At 42.7% G+C, this 26,796-nt stretch overlaps 1 protein-coding gene across 1 annotated transcript in view; it reads right to left on the reverse strand.

Moving 5' to 3' along the window:
• The window catches only part of LOC116376566 (intersectin-2), a 134,657-nt gene that overhangs the window by 46,073 nt on the left and 61,788 nt on the right, over positions 1-26,796 (reverse strand). The window contains exons 10-17 of the mRNA XM_031837947.1: positions 12,992-13,055; positions 12,775-12,912; positions 12,496-12,602; positions 11,244-11,452; positions 7,093-7,242; positions 6,254-6,394; positions 5,274-5,361; positions 5,039-5,178 (exon numbers count right to left, since the gene is read on the reverse strand). Of these exons, the coding sequence (XP_031693807.1) occupies positions 5,039-5,178; positions 5,274-5,361; positions 6,254-6,394; positions 7,093-7,242; positions 11,244-11,452; positions 12,496-12,602; positions 12,775-12,912; positions 12,992-13,055 (1,037 nt within the window). The remainder of the gene's footprint in view (positions 1-5,038; positions 5,179-5,273; positions 5,362-6,253; positions 6,395-7,092; positions 7,243-11,243; positions 11,453-12,495; positions 12,603-12,774; positions 12,913-12,991; positions 13,056-26,796) is intronic.

The raw sequence follows: 26,796 nt of genomic DNA on the forward strand, positions 1-26,796 counted from the left end.
CGAGGGAGGGTGGGGAGAGAGAGGGAGAGAAAGGGAGGGGGAGAGAGAGATGGAGGGAGGGAGGGAGGGGGAGAGGGGAGAGAGAGAGATGGAGGGAGGGAGCGAGGGAGGGAGGGGAGAGAGAGGGAGAAAGGGAGGGGAGAGAGAGATGGAGGGAGGAGGGAGGGAGGAGGGAGGGAGGGAGGGAGGGAGGGAGGAGGGGAGGGAGGGAGGGAGGGGGGAGGGAAGGGGGAGGGGGAGGGGAGGAGAGAGAGAAAGGGGAGACGGAGGGGGAGGGGAGAGAGAGAGAGGGATGGGAGACGGAGGAGAGGAAGGGGGAGAGAAGACGGATGGAGAGGGAGGGGAGAGAGAGAGGGAGGGAGACGAGGGAGAGGGGAGAGAGAAGGAGATGGAGAGAGGGGTGACGAGGGAGAGGGGAGAGAAGGGAGACGGAGAGAGGGGAGACGAGGGAGAGGGGAGAGAAGGGAGACGAAGGAGGGAGTGGGATGAGGGAGAAAGGGGAGAGACAGGGAGGGGAGTCAGAGGGAGGGGGAGGGGAGAGAGAGGGGGAAGACGGAGGGGAGAGGGAGGGGAGACGGAGAGAGAGAGGGGAGACGGAGGGAGGGAGGGGGAGGGGGAGAGAGGGAGGGGAGATGGGGGGGGGGGTAGAGAGGGAGAGGAGAGAGGGATGGTAAAGAGGGAGAGGAGAGGGGAATGGAGGGAGGGGAGAGGGAGGGGAGACAGAGGGAGGGTAGGGAGGGAGAGAGGAATGGAGGGAGGGGAGAGAGGAATGGAGTGAGGGACGGAAAGGATGGGTGGAAAGAAAGAAGAGGGAGAAAGATAACAGTTAAAGGAATCCACAGGCAGCGAAAAAGGAAGGAAGGCAGGAAGGAAGGCAGGAAGGAAGGAAGGAAGGCAGGAAGGAAGGAAGGAAGGAAGGAAGGAAGGAAGGAAGGAAGGAAGGAAGGAAGGCAGGCAGGAAGGAAGGAAGGAAGGAAGGAAGGCAGGAAGGCAGGAAGGAAGGAAGGAAGGAAGGCAGGAAGGAAGGAAGGCAGGAAGGAAGGAGCATGTTTTTCATTAGTTATTATTAGGATCATATTCTGAGGACAATACAAGGGAGATGTTTTTTTCTTCTTCGTGTTTTCGTGTGTTGACGGCAAAGCTCTTGGTAGGTTCCATCAATGATCTGACGGATCACGGCGGTCATCTTGGTGATTGTCTTGGTAACCAGTTGGGTGGTGCTGTGGTCCTCTCCATCCAACAGTCTCCTGTACTCTGAGATCTCCGTCTCCAGGTGGTTCTTATGGTCTAGCAGCCTGTCATAGACCTGCTTGGGCGATGCTGCCATGGAGCTGGGAGAGCTGGTCCTTCAGACTAGTCATCGTGCTCTGGAGCCCCGTCTGGCCCATCTGTGCAGAGTAGCGGTTCTGGATGTCTGTCAGGGCGGGTGCACTCCAGGGACAATAGTGTGTGATTGCAATTTGGGGCATTTCTGCATGTGGGCATTCCTCTATCTGCAGAGCCCGAGAGGAGGGGGGGCGAGGTACACGGTTCTACTGGTATCCTAGCTATATTTAGCTACTCAGCCTCCAACCTGCTATTTACTTGTAATGTCTTTGTTTGTTGTCTCTCTATTGAACCAATCAACCCTTCTATGGGGACGGGTAGTTGTAGTTCACCCTTCGTTGTCAGGCTCGGCTTCGGTGTCAGGCTCGGCTTCGGTGTAAGGCTCTGCTTCTTTGTCAGGCTTGGCTTGTCCACCAGAGGTCACAATGTCCTTCTTAGTTGTAGAGCTTCCCTGGTAGTGGAGGTGTTCAGATACTCAGATTCACCAGTGATTGTCTGAGATGCGATTTCTTCCTTCCCACCTTGTGTCTTTAGTCAAAGTTCTAGGATCACTTTTCCATGGCGTAGATGCAGACTGAATCTTTCTGGTCTCGTAGTGGAGGTTATCTTCTCACCTCGTGTTGAGTCACTTTACACGCCAGTAGCAATCCGTTAATGTACTGGACTTACCATTTTCAGCACTGTAGTCACCGCTACACACTTTCTGATGTGATATTATTCATTCTTAGCGAGACGTTTTAAGCACTCTGGTCGGAAAGGCAGTTCCATCACACTGACATGCTCGTCTGAGCCCATTAGGGCATGGACTTAGTTAATGTGCAACAGACATGAAAAATCATCATCTCATTAGAAAACTTAAATCACATTCATATCTTAACACAAATAGTTTCATTGTTCTTCATATCGTATTAACATCCTATTGGATGGAAACTTGACAGCTAGAATGTGTTTCCTTCCTAAGTTACAGTATTTTTGTTACACAGTTTTAAATGACATCACAAAATGAAAAGCAATATGACAGGATTATTCTTTAGATCCCCACGGTCCATTCTTAACCTAACCCTTACCTTATCTATAAAATATTGTCCTCATATTCACTGTATTCAGAAAAAGGTTTTGGCGGCAAGAGTATCTCTCTACACACAGCACATTCTTTCCCCAATACTGCAGGGAAAGAAAGACCATTTTGGGGCACACAATTTATGACCGGGTCTTAAGGTGTCAAAACCGGCACAACTCCCCACTCTCCTCTCCTGTAGGTCTGGCTATCTGTCAGCCATGTTCCAAGCTGGTCTGGCTATCTGTCAGCCATGTTCCAAGCTGGTCTGTCTATCTGTCAGCCATGTTCCAAGCTGGTCTGGCTTTCTGTCAGCCATGTTCCAAGCTGGCCTGGCTATCTGTCAGCCATGTTCCAAGCTGGCCTGGCTATCTGTCAGCCATGTTCCAAGCTAATCTGTCTATCTGTCAGCCATGTTCCAAGCTGGTCTGTCTATCTGTCAGCCATGTTCCAAGCTGGTCTGGCTATCTGTCAGCCATGTTCCAAGCTGGTCTGTCTATCTGTCAGCCATGTTCCAAGCTGGTCTGTCTATCTGTCCGCCATGTTGTATATAGACTCCCCATTTGTTTTCTACTGTGTTATTGACTTGTTAATTGTTTACTCCATGTGTAACTCTTTGTTGTCTGCTCACACTGCTATGCTTTATCTTGGCCAGGTCGCAGTTGCAAATGAGAACTTGTTCTCAACTAGCCTACCTGGTTAAATAAAGGTGAAATAAAAATAAATAAAAATGTTCCAAGCTGGTCTGGCTATCTGTCAGCCATGTTCCAAGCTGGTCTGGCTATCTGTCAGCCATGTTCCAAGCTGGTCTGGCTATCTGTCAGCCATGTTCCAAGCTGGTCTGGCACATTTGATCCTCACCCAGGAGAGAGTCATGACACCCTGTTGGTATTGTTGATCTAGACAGGTCGACTATAACATAACCCTGTTGGTATTGTTGATCTAGACAGGCTGAAATGCCTTCTGGAACATGTGACATTTAATGTGCCTTAATAACAGACTTGCCATCTGTTATATTGAAAAAATTGTTAAATTATGAGGCTTGTTGGTTAAGGCACATAAAAAGTCAGCAACCTTCCCACAAGTCATGACTGGCTGAGATAATGAGTGGGCTGGATATGCAGAGAGATGAGTTCGGATTGGTCTGCCATATAGAAGGCTTCTGTATCGTGTAGTGGAGCTGCAAAAGTGTTGCTCTCCACTTTCTGGAGGATCAAGTTATGAAATCAGTGGGAATTAGAGCATGAGAGCTAAAGAGATGGAGAAAACACCTGTCTCAGGATTACATCTTCAAACTAAGGGCAACAGTGGCATGGCATTCATGACAGGGAGATGTGTCCATCATGCATGATGATATATTTGGGTAAGATAGTCTAGTGTTAGCTAGCTACATTTTCAGATATTACACATTTCCAATTTTGACAGAAAGTGGTTTCCTTTCAAGCTAAAATATACTGTTAGCTAGCTAGCTAAAGTTAGCTGGCTGGCTCCCTAGCTAACGTTACGTGTATGACGTTATTATTCATATCCCAGAACCGTTTGCTTTGCTAGGTAGAGTCTAATGTTAGCTAGCTCCCAGCAGATTCATGCAGTATAGTGGCTCGTTAGCTAACATGACGTGTGTGATCTTACACACTGTTTACCTAGCTAGGGTCATTGTTTACCTAGCTAGGGTCATTGTTTACCTAGCTAGGGTCATTGTTTACCTAGCTAGGGTCATTGTTTACCTAGCTAGGTTAATTGTTTACCTAGCTAGCTAGCTAGCTACATGTCTTAAGCTAAAGTGTACAACACCCGTTGAATATGGTCGGTGTCTCTAGTGGTCTGTCCTGGTTTTAGCTGGTCTCTAGTGGTCTGTCCTGGTTTTGGCTGGTCTCTAGTAGTCTGTCCTGGTTTTGGCTGGTCTCTAGTGGTCTGTCCAGGTTTTAGCTGGTCTCTAGTGGTCTGTCCAGGTTTTAGCTGGTCTCTAGTGGTCTGTCCTGGTTTTGGCTGGTCTCTAGTGGTCTGTCCTGGTTTTAGCTGGTCTCTAGTGGTCTATCCTGGTTTTGGCTGGTCTCTAGTGGTCTATCCTGGTTTTAGCTGGTCTCTAGTGGTCTATCCTGGTTTTGGCTGGTCTCTAGTGGTCTGTCCAGGTTTTAGCTTGTCTCTAGTGGTCTGTTCAGGTTCTAGCTGGTCTCCAGTGGTCTGTTCAGGTTTTAGCTGGTCTCTAGGGGTCTGTTCAGGTTTTAGCTGGTCTCTAGTGGTCTGTCCAGGTTTTAGCTGGTCTCTAGTGGTCTGTTCAGGTTTTAGCTGGTCTCTAGTGGTCTGTTCAGGTTTTAGCTGGTCTGTAGTGGTCTATCCTGGTTTTGGCTGGTCTCTAGTGGTCTATCCTGGTTTTAGCTGGTCTCTAGTGGTCTGTCCAGGTTTTGGCTGGTCTCTAGTGGTCTGTCCAGGTTTTAGCTGGTCTCTAGTGGTCGGTAATTTGATGTCTTGCTGGTAGTGGTCTGTAGGGGTCTGTAGTGGTCTGTACTGGTCTGTACTGGTTTGTACTGGTATGTACTAGTCTGTAGTGGTCTGTAGCGGTATGTACTAGTCTGTAGTGGTCTGTAGTAGTATGTACTAGTCTGTAGTGGTCTGTAGTGGTATGTACTAGTCTGTAGTGGTCTGTAGTGGTACCTTGAGGTCTTGCTGGTAGTGGTCCATCATGGCCAGCTTGTCGGTTGTCTCTCTCTCCAGAGTGTCTAATTGGTCCTTCAGCCTCCGACAGACCACGCCCTTCTCCGCAACACTGCCACCTACAGAGGTAATTTCCACAGCTACCAACACAGATCAGAGGTCATGGAGATCAGCATAGAGTTCAAGGTTGAGAGAATGTTGAGAGCAGTGTGTGTGTGTCTGTGTGTGTGTTTACCAGGGATGTTGTTGCAGCCCATGTTCTTGAGTCTCTCTGTCAGTCTCTGTTGCTGTGGAACCAACTGACACAGTTTCCTCTGGTAGTCCTATTGTACACAGACACACATTATTTATAGTAACCTATAGCTGGCTGGCTCCCTGGAGCCCACTATCCTATGGTGTTGGAGGACAGAAGAGAGACACGTGTTTATTGTACAGTACCAGTATTGCTGTAAACCTTATTTGACCAAATAAGCATTTTCGCCGAGGAAGGGAGAGAAGAGTAAGATTATTGGAAGCTGGGAAAGATGGATGAGAGAGAGATGGAAGGAGGGATGAAAGGATAGAGGGATGAGAGATGGAGGGATGGGCATATTGAGGGAAGGATGGACGTATTGAGGGGAGGAGGGGTGGTGATGGAGGGATGGACATATTGAGGGGAGGAGGGGTGGTGATGGAGGGATGGACATATTGAGGGGAGGAGGGGTGGTGATGGAGGGATGGACATATTGAGGGGAGGAGGGGTGGTGATGGAGGGATGGACATATTGAGGGGAGGAGGGGTGGTGATGGAGGGATGGACATATTGAGGGGAGGTGGGGTGGTGATGGAGGGATGGACGTATTGAGGGGAGGAGGGGTGGTGATGGAGGGATGGACATATTGAGGGGAGGAGGGGTGGTGATGGAGGGATGGACATATTGAGGGGAGGAGGGGTGGTGATGGAGGGATGGACATATTGAGGGGAGGAGGGGTGGTGATGGAGGGATGGACATATTGAGGGGAGGAGGGGTGGAGATGGAGGGATGGACATATTGAGGGGAGGAGGGGTGGTGATGGAGGGATGGACATATTGAGGGGAGGAGGGGTGGTGATGGAGGGATGGACATATCGAGGGGAGGAGGGGTGGTGATGGAGGGATGGACGTATCGAGGGGAGGAGGGGTGGTGATGGAGGGCTAGAACGATGGAATGATGACAGATGGAGGGATTGGCTCTGACCTCAAACTGTGTCTGCAGGGTGTTGATCTTGGAGGCACGCCCATCTCTCCTCTGATTGATGAGATCGATCTCCGCTCTTTGGATCCGCCTCTTACTCTGGGCGTCACGGAGACCATCTGATAACTGCTTGTGTCTGCTGCCCTGGAGACCAACCACCAATCAGGGGTTAACGTAATTGTGTGTGTGTGTGCGTGTGTGTGTGCGTGCTGACCCTGGGTCACGGGGTCACCATTATCAACATAGAGTGGGGTCACGGCCAGGGTCACCATTATCACCATAGAGTGGGGGCAAGGCCAGGGTCACCATTATCACCAGCAACCATGGATGAATTAAGGTTAAATGCCTTGCTCAAGGGCACGTCAACAGATTTTTCACTTTGTCGGCTCTAGGATACCAACCTTTCAGGGTCACTGACCCACTGCCATCTGCCGCACGTGTGTGGTGTTGTGTGTGTGGGTGTGGTGTGTGTGGGTGGTGTGTGTGTGGGTGGTGTATGTGTGGGTGGTGTGTGTGTGTGTGGTGTGTGTGTGGGTTGTGTGTGTGTGGGTGGTGTATGTGTGGGTGGTGTGTGTGTGGGTGGTGTGTGTGTGGGTGACGTGTGTGTTTGTGGTGTGTGTGTGGTGTGGGTGGTGTGTGTGTGTGTGTGTGTGTGTAGGGGGGGGGGGGGTGGTGTGTGTGTGTGGGTGGTGTCTGTGTGGGTGGTGTGTGTGTGGGTGGTGTGTGTGGGTGGTGTGGGTGTGGGTGGTGTGGGTGGTGTGGGTGTGGGTGGTGTGGGTGGTGTGTGTGTGGGTGGTGTGTGTGTAATAATAACGCTCTAATGGCTAGGCCATCTGTCTCACCACAGCCTCCAGCTCCATCTCCAAACTCTTCTTCTTGGCTCGGAGCACAGTGATCTCCTCTTGCTCTCTTTCTCTCATCCTCCACAACTCTTCCTTCCTAACTCGCTCCCACTCCTCCCTCAGCTGGCGCTCCTGCTCCTGTTGCGCTGCCTGCGAGAGCCCGAGAGAGAAAAGAGCATGAAAAAGAGAGAGAGCGAGACAGAGATTAAACGAGAGAGACAGAGAGAGACAGAGAGAGAGAGAGAGAGAAAGAGAAAAAGAGAGCGAGACAGAGAGAGAGAAAGAGAAAAAGAGAGAGCGAGACAGAGAGAGAGAAAGAGAAAAAGAGAGAGCGAGACAGAGAGAGAGAAAGAGAAAAAGAGAGAGCGAGACAGAGAGAGAGAAAGAGAAAAAGAGAGAGCGAGACAGAGAGAGAGAAAGAGAAAAAGAGAGAGCGAGACAGAGAGAGAGAAAGAGAAAAAGAGAGAGCGAGACAGAGAGAGAGAAAGAGAAAAAGAGAGCGAGACAGAGAGAGAGAAAGAGAAAAAGAGAGCGAGACAGAGAGAGAGAAGAGAAAAAGAGAGCGAGACAGAGATTAAACGAGAGAGAAAAAGAGAGCGAGACAGAGATTAAACGAGAGAGACAGAGAGAGAGACAGAGAGAGAGAAAGAGAAAGAGAGCGAGACAGAGAGAGAGAAAGAGAAAAAGAGAGCGAGACAGAGAGAGAGACAGAGAGAGACAGAGAGAGACAGAGAGAGAGAGAGAAAGAGAAAAAGAGAGCGAGACAGAGAAAGAGAAAGAGAAAAAGAGAGCGAGACAGAGAGAGAGAAAGAGAAAAAGAGAGCGAGACAGAGAGAGAGCGAAAACAATAGAAAGGAGGAATGAGGAGGTGAATGGATGATCTCTGCATGTGTGGTTCCCACCGTGAAGCATGGAGGTGGTGGTGACACTGTCAGTGACTTATTTAGAATTCAAGGCACACTTGACCAGCATGACTACCACAGCATTCTGCAGCGATACGCCATCCCATCTGGTTTGGGCTTCGTGGGACTGTCATTTGCTTTTCAACAGGACAATGACCCAACACACCTCCAGACTGTGTAAGGACTAATTGACCAAGAAGGAGAGTGATGGAGTACGGCATTAGATGACCTGGCCTCCACAATCCTCCGACCTCAACCCAAATGTGATGGTTAGGGATGAGCTAGACCGCAGAGTGAAGGAAAAGCAGCCAACAAGTGACTCTTCAAAGTAGCCACCCTTTGCCTTGATGACAGCTTTGCACACTCTTGGCATTATCTCAACCAGCATCACCTGGAATGCTTTTCCAAAATTCTTGAAGGAGTTCCTAAAAATATTGAACTAAAATAAAAAACAAGAAATGTTTAATACTTGTTTGGTTACTACATGATTCCATATGATTCTACATGATTCCATATGATTCTACATGATTCCATATGATTCTACATGATTCCATATGATTCTACATGATTCCATATGTTACTACATGATTCCATATGATTCTACATGATTCCATATGTTACTACATGATTCCATATGATTCTACATGATTCCATATGTTACTACATGATTCCATATGATTCTACATGATTCCATATGATTCTACATGATTCCATATGATTCTACATGATTCCATATGATTCTACATGATTCCATATGTTACTACATGATTCCATATGTTACTACATGATTCCATATGTTACTACATGATTCCATATGTTACTACATGATTCTATATGTTACTACATGATTCCATATGTTACTACATGGTTCCATATGTTACTACATGATTCCATATGATTCTACATGATTCCATATGTTACTACATGATTCCATATGTTACTACATGATTCCATATGTTACTACATGATTCCATATGTTACTACATGATTCCATATGTTACTACATGATTCCATATGTTACTACATGATTCCATATGTTACTACATGATTCCATATGTTACTACATGATTCCATATGTTACTACATGATTCCATATGTTACTACATGGTTCCATATGATTCTACATGATTCCATATGTTACTACATGATTCCATATGTTACTACATGATTCCATATGTTACTACATGATTCCATATGTTACTACATGGTTCCATATGATTCTACATGATTCCATATGTTACTACATGGTTCCATATGTTACTACATGATTCCATATGTTACTACATGATTCCATATGTTACTACATGATTCCATATGTTACTACATGATTCCATATGTGTTATTTCATAGTTTTGATGTCTTCACTATTATTCTACAATGGAGAAAATTGTAAAAAATTAAGAAAAACCCTGGAATGAGTAGGTTTGTCCAAACTTTTGTGCATAATATCTGGTTAAAGGGGATGTATATCATAATGGAGGGTGTATCTGATTAAAGGGGATGTATATCATAATGGAGGAGTATCTGATTAAAGGGGATGTATATCATAATGGAGGGTGTATCTGATTAAAGGGGATGTATATCATAATGGAGGAGTATCTGATTAAAGGGGATGTATATCATAATGGAGGGTGTATCTGATTAAAGGGGATGTATATCATAATGGAGGAGTATCTGATTAAAGGGGATGTATATCATAATGGAGGAGTATCTGGTTAAAGGGGATGTATATCATAATGGAGGAGTATCTGATTAAAGGGGATGTATATCATAATGGAGGAGTATCTGATTAAAGGGGATGTATATCATAATGGAGGGTGTATCTGGTTAAAGGGGATGTATATCATAATGGAGGAGTATCTGGTTAAAGGGGATGTATATCATAATGGAGGAGTATCTGATTAAAGGGGATGTATATCATAATGGAGGAGTATCTGATTAAAGGGGATGTATATCATAATGGAGGAGTATCTGATTAAAGGGGATGTATATCATAATGAAGGGTGTATCTGATTAAAGGGGATGTATATCATAATGGAGGAGTATCTGATTAAAGGGGATGTATATCATAATGAAGGGTGTATCTGATTAAAGGGGATGTATATCATAATGGAGGAGTATCTGATTAAAGGGGATGTATATCATAATGGAGGGTGTATCTGATTAAAGGGGATGTATATCATAATGAAGGGTGTATCTGATTAAAGGGGATGTATATCATAATGGAGGAGTATCTGATTAAAGGGGATGTATATCATAATGGAGGAGTATCTGGTTAAAGGGGATGTATATCATAATGGAGGAGTATCTGATTAAAGGGGATGTATATCATAATGGAGGAGTATCTGATTAAAGGGGATGTATATCATAATGGAGGGTGTATCTGGTTAAAGGGGATGTATATCATAATGGAGGAGTATCTGGTTAAAGGGGATGTATATCATAATGGAGGAGTATCTGATTAAAGGGGATGTATATCATAATGGAGGGTGTATCTGGTTAAAGGGGATGTATATCATAATGGAGGGTGTATCTGGTTAAAGGGGATGTATATCATAATGGAGGGTGTATCCAGATATGGTCTTTCTCCCAGTCAAGGTGTAGCCCCGCCTGCCAACGAACCATAGAAAGGAAAATATGTTGAGCCCCTATTATGGGTAATATCTTTCAAACTGTAATTTGTCAAGCAGTTCTCTCCGAGGGAAATGGGAGGACTTGTTGGCTACAGAACCTGGCTAAGAAACGCAGTAGGCTAAGTGGGAGGGTTGATTGAGACTACAAATTGAAAGACAACCTAATTTTCTAGACTCAAGGGAGAGAAACACATACCTGGACTGTTGTTGTTCCTCAATGCTGCTATTGTTTTTAAATTTCATAAAGCAACTTGTGTTTCTTAACCAGGTAGATAACTTAGAAAGCTTGGTGTTGACTGGTTAGCTACGGGGAAGCAAGAGAGTATAATTAGGAGCCGTTCTGTCCACACTCATCGCTAACTCCCCCGTAGCTCACCAGCTGATGAAGGCTGTGCGTTCCGGCTGTGACATGTCTTTACTAACTGCTGAACAGATTTGCACTGTGCATCTGTGATGCTAATATTAATTGTGTTTATCAATGGAAAAACATGCATTCTCTCTACTCCACTCTTCAGTCAGTTATAGTCTTGTCAATTGCCACTGAAATGTGGTGTTTGACAAATATGTTTCACAAATATTTGAGTATTTTTGTTGACAAAATGAACACGGGTCCCACCTCCTTTCTCTCTCTCTGTCTCTCCTCTTCTTGTTGTCTCTTGTTCTCCTGCTCCTGCTCCCACACCTCTCTCATCCCCTGCACCTCACTGGCCTCCCTCTCTCTCATCTCCACCTCCCTCCTCTGTTTATCTTCTAGAGCCAGACGACGCTTCTCCAGCTCAGCGCTGCCTCGCGCAAAGTTTTCCTTCAGACGGTCCTCATACGATACTACAGGAGGAGGAGGGAGATGAGAGGGGAGGAGGGAGGGAGATGGGAGGGGAGAGGAGGAGGGAGGGGAGATGAGAGGGGAGGAGGGAGATGAGAGGGGAGGAGGAGGGAGGGGAGATGAGAGGGGAGGAGGGAGATGGGAGGGGAGAGGAGGAGGGAGGGGAGATGAGAGGGGAGGAGGAGGAGGGAGGGGAGATGAGAGGGGAGTAGGGAGATGAGAGGGGAGGAGGAGGGAGGGGAGAGGAGGAGGGAGGGGAGAAGGGGGAGAGGAGATCAGGGGGAGACAGAAGTAGACAGAAGGAGACAGAAGGAGAGAGTACATAAAGTCAGCATCATTGAAGGGGTAAGAGAGACAGTTGTCTCCTCTTGTAACGAACTATAACCCCTCATAATATAGGTAGGGTTATGGTTATGCCAGGGTTATGGTTATGTTCGGGTTATGGTTATGTTATGGTTATGTTAGGGTTATGTTAGGGTTATGGTTATGTCCGGGTTATGGTTATGTTAGGGTTATGTTAGGGTTATGGTTATGTTAGGGTTATGTTATGTTAGGGTTATGGTTATGTTAGGGTTATGGTTATGCCAGGGTTATGGTTATGTTAGGGTTAGGGTTATGTTAGGGTTATGGTTATGTTCGGGTTATGGTTATGTTAGGGTTATGCCATGGTTATGGTTATGTTAGGGTTATGTTATGTTAGGGTTATGCTAGGGTTATGGTTATGTTCAGGTTATATTTGGGTTATGTTCTGGTTAGGGTTATGTTCTGGTTATGTTAGGGTTATGGTAGGGTTAGGGTTATGTTAGGGTTATGGTTATGGTTATGCTAGGGTTATGTTAGGGTTATGGTTATGTTAGGGTCAGGGTTATGTTAGGGTTATGCCAGGGTTAGGGTTATGTTAGGGTTATGGTTATGTTAGGGTTATGGTTATGTTAGGGTTATGTTAGGGTTGTGTTATGTTAGGGTTATGTTATGTTAGGGTTATGTTAGGGTTATGTTATGTTAGGGTTATGGTTATGTTAGGGTTATGGATAAGGTTGTGTACCGTTGTTCTTGTTCTTGTGTGCAGGTTCAAGCTCTGCTGTCCCGTCTATCAGGCCAGTGGAGAGATAGGGCCCAGTTCCATTCAACATCTCTACTGGCCTGCTATCTCTACAGAAGACAGAGAAAAAATAATTAAACCTGAAACAACGCTGAAAGACTTCATTTAAAACACCAATCAGAGAGACAGTGTGAGCACGTGTGTGTCTGTGTGTGTGTGTTACCTAAGACAGGGGGGGTACCAGCTCTGAGGGCAGGGTGTGTGTGTCTGTGTGTGTGTTACCTAAGACAGGGGGGTACCAGGTCAGAGGGCAGGGTGAGGGGTAGCGGACATCCTGTCGTAACCATATCTACCAGGTGCATGGCCAGAATAAACTCCTCAGCTCTCAGCTGACCGTCCTTATCCACGTCAGCCAGGGTCCTGCACCCACACCAATAAAATACACACACATTCAGAAAGACGAACACACACAGAGACAGACAGCTACTCACAAACTCACCAGATGGTAGCTAGCTGTGTCTGGGTCAGGTTGGATGCAGTCAGGGCGTTCCTCACCTGAGGGCCTGAGAAACACAACACAACAACGTATTACCAACTAAGATACTACCTATAGACCTGACCTGAACCAGAAACAAGGTCACAGACCTGATCTGAAGGTCACTGACCAAAAGTACTGACCACAAACACACAATTACCGCAAACAAAACTACTGAACCAGAAGCACACAACCACTGACCACAATTACTGACCAAACACACAACCAAAACTACAGACCACAACTACACAATTACTGGCTACACAACTACCGACCATAACAACACAATTACAGATTATAGCTTCTGACCACAACTACGGACCACAACAACACAACTACAGATTATAGCTTCTGACCACAACTACCGACCACAACAACAGATTATAGCTTCTGACCACAACTACCGACCACAACAACACAACTACAGATTATAGCTTCTGACCACAACTACCGACCACAACAACACAACTACAGATTATAGCTTCTGACCACAACTACCGACCACAACAACACAACTACAGATTATAGCTTCTGACCACAACTACCGACCACAACAACACAACTACAGATTATAGCTTCTGACCACAACTACCGACCACAACAACACACTTAACACATTCTAAAGCGAATACTGGAATAATATTTCTAACATAGGAACGTGTGGAATGGTCAGTGATGAACACTAATGTAATATGGGTTGTTATTTTGTGATGTCATTAAAAAGTGTAAAAAGGAAATACTGCAATACTGTAAAGTATAGATACAACATGGAAGATCTGCGTGATCAAAATAAAGTGCTACAGTATGATGTGCTTTGCTAGGTTTTACTAATATACGGTAGCCTGGTACTATATTGAACTAGCTAAGTGCAAATCTAATACGTAGGCAGTTTCCTGAAATGTTGTTACATTTTAATGATTCAATATATATATATTATTTTTATAAGATCAGTACTGTTTGTTGCATGAATAGACGTCAAGACTATAATCCTCAGCCCCATTGGATCTCTGAGGGATCCAGTTTTGATCTGAATCAAAGCGTAGTAGATACAGCTCCTACAGCTCCTACAGCTCCTACAGCTCCTACAGCTCCTACAGCTCCTACAGCTGATACAGCTCCTACAGCTCATACAGCTCATACAGCTCCTACAGCTCATACAGCTCATACAGCTCCTACAGCTCCTACAGCTCCTACAGCTCCTACAGCTCCTGCAGCTCCTGCAGCTCCTACTCATACAGCTCCTACAGCTCATACAGCTCCTACAGCTCCTACAGCTCCTACAGCTCCTACAGCTCATACTCATACAGCTCCTACAGCTCCTACAGCTCCTACAGCTCCTACAGCTCATACAGCTCATACAGCTCCTACAGCTCCTACAGCTCCTACTCCTACAGCTCCTACAGCTCCTACAGCTCCTACAGCTCCTACAGCTCCTACAGCTCAAGCTATATAAATATATATATATAATAATAATATATAAATATATCTATATAAGGCAAACCAACTTTCATTGGTTCAGGCTGTACTAACTTTTCATCTACCTACTTTTTCAACTATAACCAGTTACTACCACTACTATAACCAGTCACTACCACTACTATAACCAGTCAGCATCATTACTACTGTAGACACTACCACTACTATAACCAGTCACTACCACTACTATAACCAGTCACTACCACTACTATAACCAGTTACTACCACTACTATAACCAGTCAGCATCATTACTACTGTAGACACTACCACTACTATAACCAGTCACTACCACTACTATAACCAGTCACTACCACTACTATTACTATAACCAGACACTACCACTACTATAACCAGTCACTACCACTACTATAACCAGTTACTACCACTACTATAACCAGTTACTACCACTACTATAACCAGTCACTACCATTACTACTGTAGACACTACCACTACTATAACCAGTCACTACCACTACTATAACCAGTTACTACCACTACTATAACCAGTCACTACCACTACTATAACCAGTCACTACCACTACTATAACCAGTTACTACCACTACTATAACCAGTCACTACCACTACTATAACCAGTCACTACCACTACTATAACCAGTTACTACCACTACTATAACTAGTCACTACCACTACTATAACCAGTCACTACCACTACTATAACCAGACACTACCACTACTATAACCAGTTACTACCACTACTATAACTATAACCAGTCACTACCACTACTATAACCAGTCACTACCACTACTATAACCAGTTACTTCCACTACTATAACCAGTCACTACCACTACTATAACTATAACCAGTCACTACCACTACTATAACCAGTCACTACCACTACTATAACCAGTCACTACCACTACTATAACCAGTTACTACCACTACTATAACCAGTTACTACCACTACTATAACCAGTCACTACCACTACTATAACCAGTTACTACCACTACTATAACTAGTCACTACCACTACTATAACCAGTTACTTCCACTACTATAACCAGTCACCACCACTACTATAACCAGTCACTACCACTACTATAACCAGTTACTACCACTACTATAACCAGTCACTACCACTACTATAACCAGTCACTACCACTACTATAACCAGTTACTACCACTACTATAACCAGTCACTACCACTACTATAACCAGTCACTACCACTACTATAACCAGTTACTACCACTACTATAACTAGTCACTACCACTACTATAACCAGTCACTACCACTACTATAACCAGTCACTACCACTACTATAACCAGTTACTTCCACTACTATAACCAGTCACTACCACTACTATAACCAGTCACTACCACTACTATAACCAGACACTACCACTACTATAACCAGTTACTACCACTACTATAACTATAACCAGTCACTACCACTACTATAACCAGTCACTACCACTACTATAACCAGTTACTTCCACTACTATAACCAGTCACTACCACTACTATAACTATAACCAGTCACTACCACTACTATAACCAGTCACTACCACTACTATAACCAGTCACTACCACTACTATAACCAGTTACTACCACTACTATAACCAGTTACTACCACTACTATAACCAGTCACTACCACTACTATAACCAGTTACTACCACTACTATAACTAGTCACTACCACTACTATAACCAGTTACTTCCACTACTATAACCAGTCACCACCACTACTATAACCAGTCACTACCACTACTATAACCAGACACTACACTACTATAACCAGTCACTACCATTACTACTGTAGACACTACCACTACTATAACCAGTCACTACCACTACTATAACCAGTTACTTCCACTACTATAACCAGACACTACCACTACTATAACCAGACACTACCACCACTATAACCAGTCACTACCACTACTATAACCAGTCACTACCACTACTATAACCAGACACTACCACTACTATAACTATAACCAGTCACGACCACTACTATAACTATAACCAGTCACTACCACCACTATAACCAGTCACTATCACTACTATAACTATAACCAGTCACTACCACTACTATAACTATAACCAGTCACTACCACTACTATAACCAGACACCACCATTACTACTGTAGACAATACCACTAGTATAACCAGTCACTACCACTACTATAACCTGTCACTACCACTACTATAACCAGTCACTACCACTACTATAACCAGTCACTACCACTACTATAACTATAACCAGTCACTACCACTACTATAACCAGACACCACCATTACTACTTTAGACAATACCACTAGTATAAACCAGGTCACTACCATTACTATAACTATAACCAGTCACTATCACTACTATAACCAGTCACTACCACTACTATAACTATAACCAGTCACTACCACTACTATAACCAGTCACTACCACTACTATAACCAGACACTACCACTACTACTGTAGACACTACCACTACTATAACCAGTCACTACCACTACTATAACCAGTCACTACCACTACTACAACCATTCACTACCACTACTACAACTATAACCAGACACTACCACTACTATAACCAGTCACTACCACTACTATAACCAGTCAACTACCACTACTATAACTATAACCAGACACCACCACTACTATAACCAGTCACTACCACTACTATAACCAGTCACTACTATAACTATAACCAGTCACTACCACTACTATAACCAGTCACTACCACTACTATAACTAGTCACTGCCACTACTATAACCAGACACTGCCACTACTATAACTATAACCAGACACTACCACTACTATAACTATAACCAGACACTACCACTACTATAACCAGACACTACCACTACTATAACTATAACCAGACACTACCACTACTATAACTATAACCAGACACTGCCACTACTATAACTATAACCAGACACTACCACTACTATTACTATAACCAGTCCACTACCACTACTATAACCAGTCACTACCACTACTATAACCAGACACTACCACTACTATAACCAGTCACTACCATTACTACTGTAGACACTACCACTACTATAACCAGTCACTACCACTACTATAACCAGTTACTTCCACTACTATAACCAGTCACTACCACTACTATAACCAGACACTACCACCACTATAACCAGTCACTACCACTACTATAACCAGTCACTACCACTACTATAACCAGACACTACCACTACTATAACTATAACCAGTCACGACCACTACTATAACTATAACCAGTCACTCCCACCACTATAACCAGTCACTATCACTACTATAACTATAACCAGTCACTACCACTACTATAACTATAACCAGTCACTACCACTACTATAACCAGTCACTACCACTACTATAACCAGTCACTACCACTACTATAACCAGTCACTACCACTACTATAACTATAACCAGACACTACCACTACTATAACCAGTCACAACCACTACTATAACTATAACCAGACACTACCACTACTATAACCAGTCACTACCACTACTATAACCAGTCACTACCACTACTATAACCAGACACTACCACTACTATAACCAGACACTACCACTACTATAACTATAACCAGACACTACCCACTACTATAACTATAACCAGTCACTACCACCACTATAACCAGTCACTATCACTACTATAACTATAACCAGTCACTACCACTACTATAACTATAACCAGTCACTACCACTACTATAACCAGTCACTACCACTACTATAACCAGTCACTACCACTACTATAACCAGTCACTACCACTACTATAACTATAACCAGACACTACCACTACTATAACCAGTCACTACCACTACTATAACTATAACCAGACACTACCACTACTATAACCAGTCACTACCACTACTATAACCAGTCACTACCACTACTATAACCAGACACTACCACTACTATAACCAGACACTACCACTACTATAACTATAACCAGACACTACCACTACTATAACTATAACCAGTCACTACCACTACTATAACTATAACCAGACACTACTACTACTATAAACCAGACACTACCACTACTATAACCAGACACTACCACTACTATAACTATAACCAGACACTACCACTACTATAACTATAACCAGTTACTTCCACTACTATAACCAGTCCACTACCACTACTATAACCAGTCACTACCACTACTATAACCAGACACTACCACTACTATAACCAGACACTACCACTACTATAACCAGTTACTACCACTACTATAACTATAACCAGTCACTACCACTACTATAACCAGTCACTACCACTACTATAACCAGTTACTTCCACTACTATAACCAGTCACTACCACTACTATAACTATAACCAGTCACTACCACTACTATAACCAGTCACTACCACTACTATAACCAGTCACTACCACTACTATAACCAGTTACTACCACTACTATAACCAGTTACTACCACTACTATAACCAGTCACTACCACTACTATACCAGTTACTACCACTACTATAACTAGTCACTACCACTACTATAACCAGTTACTTCCACTACTATAACCAGTCACCACCACTACTATAACCAGTCACTACCACTACTATAACCAGACCACTACCACTACTATAACCAGTCACTACCATTACTACTGTAGACACTACCACTACTATAAACCAGTCACTACCACTACTATCAACCAGTTACTTCCACTACTATAACCAGTCACTACACTACTATAACCAGACACTACCACCACTATAACCAGTCACTACCACTACTATAACCAGTCACTACCACTACTATAACCAGTCCACTACCACTACTATAACCAGACACTACCACTACTATAACTATAACCAGTCACGACCACTACTATAACTATAACCAGTCACTACCACCACTATAACCAGTCACTATCACTACTATAACTATAACCAGTCACTACCACTACTATAACTATAACCAGTCACTACCACTACTATAACCAGACACCACCATTACTACTGTAGACAATACCACTAGTATAACCAGTCACTACCACTACTATAACCTGTCACTACCACTACTATAACCAGTCACTACCACTACTATAACCAGTCACTACCACTACTATAACTATAACCAGTCACTACCACTACTATAACCAGACACCACCATTACTACTTTAGACAATACCACTAGTATAACCAGTCACTACCATTACTATAACTATAACCAGTCACTATCACTACTATAACCAGTCACTACCACTACTATAACTATAACCAGTCACTACCACTACTATAACCAGTCACTACCACTACTATAACCAGACACTATCACTACTACTGTAGACACTACCACTACTATAACCAGTCACTACCACTACTATAACCAGTCACTACCACTACTATAACCAGTCACTACCACTACTATAACTATAACCAGACACTACCACTACTATAACCAGTCACTACCACTACTATAACCAGTCACTACCACTACTATAACTATAACCAGACACCACCACTACTATAACCAGTCACTACCACTACTATAACCAGTCACTACTATAACTATAACCAGTCACTACCACTACTATAACCAGTCACTACCACTACTATAACTAGTCACTGCCACTACTATAACCAGACACTGCCACTACTATAACTATAACCAGACACTACCACTACTATAACTATAACCAGACACTACCACTACTATAACCAGACACTACCACTACTATAACTATAACCAGACACTACCACTACTATAACTATAACCAGACACTGCCACTACTATAACTATAACCAGACACTACCACTACTATTACTATAACCAGTCACTACCACTACTATAACCAGTCACTACCACTACTATAACCAGTCACTACCATTACTACTGTAGACACTACCACTACTATAACCAGTCACTACCACTACTATAACCAGTTACTTCCACTACTATAACCAGTCACTACCACTACTATAACCAGACACTACCACCACTATAACCAGTCACTACCACTACTATAACCAGTCACTACCACTACTATAACCAGACACTACCACTACTATAACTATAACCAGTCACGACCACTACTATAACTATAACCAGTCACTACCACACTATAACCAGTCACTATCACTACTATAACTATAACCAGTCACTACCACTACTATAACTATAACCAGTCACTACCACTACTATAACCAGTCACTACCACTACTATAACCAGTCACTACCACTACTATAACCAGTCACTACCACTACTATAACTATAACCAGACACTACCACTACTATAACCAGTCACTACCACTACTATAACTATAACCAGACACACCACTACTATAACCAGTACACTACCACTACTATAACCAACCAGAAACACTACCACTACTATAACTATAACCAGACACTACCACTACTATAACTATAACCAGTCACTACCACCACTATACCAGTCACTATCACTACTATAACTATAACCAGTCACTACCACTACTATAACTATAACCAGTCACTACCACTACTATAACCAGTCACTACCACTACTATAACCAGTCACTACCACTACTATAACCAGTCACTACCACTACTATAACTATAACCAGACACTACCACTACTATAACCAGTCACTACCACTACTATAACTATAACCAGACACTACCACTACTATAACCAGTCACTACCACTACTATAACCAGTCACTACCACTACTATAACCAGACACTACCACTACTATAACCAGACACTACCACTACTATAACTATAACCAGACACTACCACTACTATAACTATAACCAGTCACTACCACCACTATAACCAGTCACTATCACTACTATAACTATAACCAGTCACTACCACTACTATAACTATAACCAGTCACTACCACTACTATAACCAGTCACTACCACTACTATAACCAGTCACTACCACTACTATAACCAGTCACTACCACTACTATAACTATAACCAGACACTACCACTACTATAACCAGTCACTACACTACTATAACTATAACCAGACACTACCACTACTATAACCAGTCACTACCACTACTATAACCAGTCACTACCACTACTATAACCAGACACTACCACTACTATAACCAGGACACTACCAACTACTATAACTATAACCAGACACTACCACTACTATAACTATAACCAGTCACTACCACTACTATAACTATAACCAGTCACTACCACTACTATAACTATAACCAGTCACTACCACTACTATAACTATAACCAGTCACTACCACTACTATAACCAGTCACTACCACTACTATAACCAGTCACTACCACTACTATAACCAGTCACTACCACTACTATAACTATAACCAGACACTACCACATACTATAACCAGTCACTACCACTACTATAACTATAACCAGACACTACCACTACTATAACCAGTCACTAACCACTACTATAACCAGTCACTACCACTACTATAACCAGACACTACCACTACTATAACCAGACACTACCACTACTATAACTATAACCAGACACTACCACTACTATAACTATAACCAGTCACTACCACTACTATAACTATAACCAGTCACTACCACTACTATAACTATAACCAGTCACTACCACTACTATAACTATAACCAGACACTACCACTACTATAACCAGTCACTACCACTACTATAACCAGTCACTACCACTACTATAACCAGTCACTACCACTACTATAACCAGACACTACCACTACTATAACTATAACCAGTCACGACCACTACTATAACTATAACCAGTCACTACCACCACTATAACCAGTCACTATCACTACTATAACTATAACCAGTCACTACCACTACTATAACTATAACCAGTCACTACCACTACTATAACCAGTCACTACCACTACTATAACCAGTCACTACCACTACTATAACCAGTCACTACCACTACTATAACTATAAACCAGACACTACCACTACTATAACCAGTCACAACCACTACTATAACTATAACCAGACACTACCACTACTATAACCAGTCACTACCACTACTATAACCAGTCACTACCACTACTATAACCAGACACTACCACTACTATAACCAGACACTACCACTACTATAACTATAACCAGACACTACCACTACTATAACTATAACCAGACACTACCACTACTATAACCAGTCACTACCACTACTATAACCAGTCACTACCACTACTATAACCAGACACTACCACTACTATAACCAGACACTACCACTACTATAACTATAACCAGACACTACCACTACTATAACTATAACCAGTCACTACCACCACTATAACCAGTCACTATCACTACTATAACTATAACCAGTCACTACCAACTACTATAACTATAACCAGTCACTACCACTACTATAACCAGTCACTACCACTACTATAACCAGTCACTACCACTACTATAACCAGTCACTACCACTACTATAACTATAACCAGACACTACCACTACTATAACCAGTCACTACCCACTACTATAACTATACCAGACACTACCACTACTATAACCAGTCACTACCACTACTATAACCAGTCACTACCACTACTATAACCAGACACTACACTACTATAACCAGACACTACCACTACTATAACTATAACCAGACACTACCACTACTATAACTATAACCAGTCACTACCACTACTATAACTATAACCAGTCACTACCACTACTATAACTAAACCAGTCACTACCACTACTATAACTATAAACCAGTCACTACCCCTACTATAACCAGTCACTACCACTACTATAACCAGTCACTACCACTACTATAACCAGCTCCCACTACCACTACTATAACTATAACCAGACACTACCACTACTATAACCAGTCACTACCACTACTATAACTATAACCAGACACTACCACTACTATAACCAGTCACTACCACTACTATAACCAGTCACTACCACTACTATAACCAGACACTACCACTACTATAACCAGACACTACCACTACTATAACTATAACCAGACACTACCACTACTATAACTATAACCAGTCACTACCACTACTATAACTATAACCAGTCACTACCACTACTATAACTATAACCAGTCACTACCACTACTATAACTATAACCAGACACTACCACTACTATAACCAGTCACTACCACTACTATAACCAGTCACTACCACTACTATAACCAGTCACTACCACTACTATAACCAGACACTACCACTACTATAACTATAACCAGTCACGACCACTACTATAACTATAACCAGTCACTACCACCACTATAACCAGTCACTATCACTACTATAACTATAACCAGTCACTACCACTACTATAACTATAACCAGTCACTACCACTACTATAACCAGTCACTACCACTACTATAACCAGTCACTACCACTACTATAACCAGTCACTACCACTACTATAACTATAACAGACACTACCACTACTATAACCAGTCACAACCACTACTATAACTATAACCAGACACTACCACACTATAACCAGTCACTACCACTACTATAACCAGTCACTACCACTACTATAACCAGACACTACCACTACTATAACCAGACACTACCACTACTATAACTTATAACCAGACACTACCACTACTATAACTATAACCAGTCCACTACCACCACTATAACCAGTCACTATCACTACTATAACTATAACCAGTCACTACCACTACTATAACTATAACCAGTCACTACACTACTATAACCAGGTCACTACCACTCTATAACCAGTCACTACCACTACTATAACCAGTCACTAACCATCCTATAACTATAACCAGACACTACCACTACTATAACCAGTCACTACCACTACTATAACTATAACCAGACACTACCACTACTATAACCAGTCACTACCACTACTATAACCAGTCACTACCACTACTATAAACCAGACACTACCACTACTATAACCAGACACTACCACTACTATAACTATAACCAGACACTACCACTACTATAACTATAACCAGTCACTACCACTACTATAACTATAACCAGACACTACTACTACTATAACCAGACACTTACCACTACTATAACCAGACACTACCACTACTATAACTATAACCAGACACTACCACTACTATAACCAGTCACTACCACTACTATAACCAGTCACTACCACTACTATAACCAGACACTACCAGCTACTATAACCAGACACTACCACTACTATAACCAGACACTACCACTACTATAACCAGTTACTACCACTACTATAACTATAACCAGTCACTACCACTACTATAACCAGTCACTACCACTACTATAACCAGTACTTCCACTACTATAACCAGTTACTTCCACTACTATAACCAGTCACCTACCACTACTATAACTATAACCAGTCACTACCACTACTATAACCAGTCACTACCACTACTATAACCAGTCACTACCACTACTATAACCAGTACTACCACTACTATAACCAGTTACTACCACTACTATAACCAGTTACTACCACTACTATAACCAGTCACTACCACTACTATAACCAGTTACTACCACTTACTATAACTAGTCACTACCACTACTATAACCAGTTACTTCCACTACTATAACCAGTCACCACCCACTACTATAACCAGTCACTACCACTACTATAACCAGACACTACCACTACTATAACCAGTCACTACCATTACTACTGTAGACACTACCACTACTATAACCAGTCACTACCACTACTATAACCAGTTACTTCCACTACTATAACCAGTCACTACCACTACTATAACCAGACACTACCACCACTATAACCAGTCACTACCACTACTATAACCAGTCACTACCACTACTATAACCAGACACTACCACTACTATAACTATAACCAGTCACGGCCACTACTATAACTATAACCAGTCACTACCACCACTATAACCAGTCACTATCACTACTATAACTATAACCAGTCACTACCACTACTATAACTATAACCAGTCACTACCACTACTATAACCAGGACACCACCATTACTACTGTAGACAATACCACTAGTATAACCAGTCACTACCACTACTATAACCTGTCACTACCACTACTATAACCAGTCACTACCACTACTATAACCAGTCACTACCACTACTATAACTATAACCAGTCACTACCACTACTATAACCCAGACACCACCATTACTACTTAGACAATACCACTAGTATAACCAGTCACTACCATTACTATAACTATAACCAGTCACTATCACTACTATAACCAGTCACTACCACTACTATAACTATAACCAGTCACTACCACTACTATAACCAGACACTACCACTACTACTGTAGACACTACCACTACTATAACCAGTCACTACCACTACTATAACCAGTCACTACCACTACTATAACCAGTCACTACCACTACTATAACTATAGCCAGACACTACCACTACTATAACCAGTCACTACCACTACTATAACCAGTCACTACCACTACTATAACTATAACCAGACACCACCACTACTATAACCAGTCACTACCACTACTATAACCAGTCACTACTATAACTATAACCAGTCACTACCACTACTATAACCAGTCACTACCACTACTATAACTAGTCACTGCCACTACTATAACCAGACACTGCCACTACTATAACTATAAACCAGACACTACCACTACTATAACTATAACCAGACACTACCACTACTATAACCAGACACTACCACTACTATAACTATAACCAGACACTACCACTACTATAACTATAACCAGACACTGCCCACTACTATAACTATAACCAGACACTACCACTACTATTACTATAACCAGTCACTACCACTACTATAACCAGTCACTACCACTACTATAACCAGTCACTACCATTACTACTGTAGACACTACCACTACTATAACCAGTCACTACCACTACTATAACCAGTTACTTCCACTACTATAACCAGTCACTACCACTACTATAACCAGACACTACCACCACTATAACCAGTCACTACCACTACTATAACCAGTCACTACCACTACTATAACCAGACACTACCACTACTATAACTATAACCAGTCACGACCACTACTATAACTATAACCAGTCACTACCACCACTATAACCAGTCACTATCACTACTATAACTATAACCAGTCACTACCACTACTATAACCAGTCACTACCCACTACTATAACCAGTCACTACCACTACTATAACCAGTCACTACCACTACTATAACTATAACCAGACACTACCACTACTATAACCAGTCACTACCACTACTATAACTATAACCAGACACTACCACTACTATAACCAGTCACTACCACTACTATAACCAGTCCACTAACCACTACTATAACCAGACACTACACTACTATAACCAGA

The sequence above is a fragment of the Oncorhynchus kisutch genome, linkage group LG12 (assembly GCF_002021735.2).
Source record: "Oncorhynchus kisutch isolate 150728-3 linkage group LG12, Okis_V2, whole genome shotgun sequence".
Taxonomy (NCBI): Eukaryota; Metazoa; Chordata; class Actinopteri; order Salmoniformes; family Salmonidae; genus Oncorhynchus; species Oncorhynchus kisutch.